Here is a 2,073-nt window from a genome sequence, read left to right as displayed (position 1 = left end):
GACACACACATACTATGTTACATATTATAATGAATCTAAAAATATTGATTTGGCATTGTGAATCTTGATATATATTTTTATAAGTTTGATTAAAATAGAGATACTTTGACTTCAATCAAAACTTATATTTTTTTAGACTAAAAAGAACCGGAGGTAGCATTTTGCTCTGTTTGCTACTACTTCCTCTATTTCATAATATAGTGCGCTCGCGCTTTTTAAGATTTAAGTTTGACCATAAATTTAACCAACGTGATCGATGCGACGGGAGCAAAAATTATACCATTGAAAACATTAAATTTAAATCTTAAAAAGCGCGGACGCATTATATTATGGGACGGCGGGAGTATCATTTGTCTGTCTTAAATGTTTTCGTAGGCTTATTTATAAAAATCGGTCTATGATGTTTTCTAAAAAAAGTAGTAAAAGGTTGTAAAGAGAAACATGTCGCGACAGAAATGTAACTAGGCCACGGCGGGCTGCGTCGGTGTCCGAAGGAGACGCCCTGGAGCAGGTCACCTGACCTGCGGGACTGATATGGCGGCGGTGGCGGCGTAAGGGAGGGCGACATGCACGGAGGGAGCCGGTGGAGCTGAGCAAGATGGCGTCGGAGCTACGCGCGGATCCCGGCCGGGATGCTCGCGGCCAGCTAGTCTTCCTCAGTTACGCTTCGCGGCTTCGTATGAAATACGCGATGGTGTTGGCGCGTCGGGGGCATGGCCGGAATCGGAGCCTATATCTATGCGAGGAAGAGAAGGGAGACCAATCGAACGCCCATATCCGCAAGCAAACGCCCCTCCACCAAAATCCACGTCTCGCTCTTTCAATTTCCCGTCGAAGGAGCCGGCGACGGCAGCGCTTTCTAGCAGGACGGCGATGGCGGCCCTGCTTCGGTGGCTCTGGTTCCGCCTCGGTGCACCAAGCAAGAAGGCAGGGATGGCGCCCCGGGTCCAGCGGCTGCTTCGGCACGCTGCGCCAAGCAAGGAATCGCCATGGCCGGACCTCCCGCCGGAGCTGCTGGGCCTGGTGCTCCTGCGCACGCCGTCCCACTCCGACCGCGTCCACCTCCGGGCGGTCTGCTGCTCGTGGCGCTCCAGCGTGCAGCTGCAGCCACCGCCCCCGCTGCTCTCGTGGTTCGCCTTCCGCGACGGCACCTTCCTCAGCCTCTCTGACGGCACGGTCCGCCGCCTGCCCGTCCCCGGTTACCACGACGTCTCCTACCGCGTGTCCACCGGCAGCATGTTCTTCCTGGTGCACAGGCACGGCCATCAAGAAGGCAGGTGGTGCTCCCTGATGAACCCTTTCTCCGGGGAGATCACCCCTCTTCCGATCAACCCCGACCACCTGGACCTCCGGAATTTACGAGACATCCGCAAGGTGGTGCCCGGTCGCGTCGTCGCCGTCTTGACCAGAACCAAGAGGAACTCCAAGAACGTCACCGTCTTCGCCGGCGGGCCACAGGGGACCATGACCATGGAGTGGGCGCCGCCTGTGAACAGCCATGCCGCTGACATCGCGACCTTCCGAGGGAAACTCTACGTCCTCACCGCAGAACGCGATCATCAGCCGGAGCTCCATGTCCTGGACGTCGGCGACGAGGGCATCAGGTCCGTCCAATGCATCCCCGGCGCGCCAAGGGATGATGGAGAGGTGTACCAGTTCTACTACTACCTCGTCCCGTCGGGCAGCCGGCTACTGCTGGTGAGACGGATCGCCGACGTGGAACCCGTCGGCATGACGCGCTTCGACGTCTTCCAAGCGGTGGACCTGAGCGGCGGCCGTGGACGGTGGAGCAGGGTCGACACACTGATGGAGCATGCTCTCTTCGTCAGCCAGAACTGCTCACGCTCGGTGCTTGCCGGCGGCCAGTCGTGCGGGGGAGCTCGAGAAGACTGCATCTACTTCATGAGCGAGCTGGTCGGAATCCGTAATATTCCCCAGGATTTTCTCCACTCCGGTGTGTACAACATGAAAGAGCAGACAGTGGCGCGGCTGCCCTCGGAGACATCGGCGTTGTCGGTTGCTGGATTGTGGGGCCCGTGGTCTCGAACCTGGCTTTTCCCGCCCGAAGTTTGA

General features: G+C 57.0%; 1 protein-coding gene across 1 annotated transcript; it reads left to right on the top strand.

Moving 5' to 3' along the window:
- The first annotated feature begins 873 nt into the window (after positions 1 to 873).
- LOC123142636 (uncharacterized) lies at positions 874 to 2,073 on the top strand. Its single transcript, XM_044561461.1, has one exon. The coding sequence runs from the start codon at positions 874 to 876 to the stop codon at positions 2,071 to 2,073; it is 1,200 nt and encodes a 399-aa protein (XP_044417396.1).

The sequence above is a fragment of the Triticum aestivum genome, chromosome 6D (genome assembly GCF_018294505.1).
Source record: "Triticum aestivum cultivar Chinese Spring chromosome 6D, IWGSC CS RefSeq v2.1, whole genome shotgun sequence".
Classification (NCBI taxonomy): domain Eukaryota; kingdom Viridiplantae; phylum Streptophyta; class Magnoliopsida; order Poales; family Poaceae; genus Triticum; species Triticum aestivum.
Note: the sequence above shows the minus strand (reverse complement) of the source record. Positions and strands in the feature narration are given on the sequence as shown.

Excerpts from the sequence above, each read along its gene's own strand:
- LOC123142636 (XM_044561461.1), top strand. The coding sequence starts at position 874 with ATGGCGGCCCTGCTTCGGTGGCTCTGGTTCCGCCTCGGTGCACCAAGC.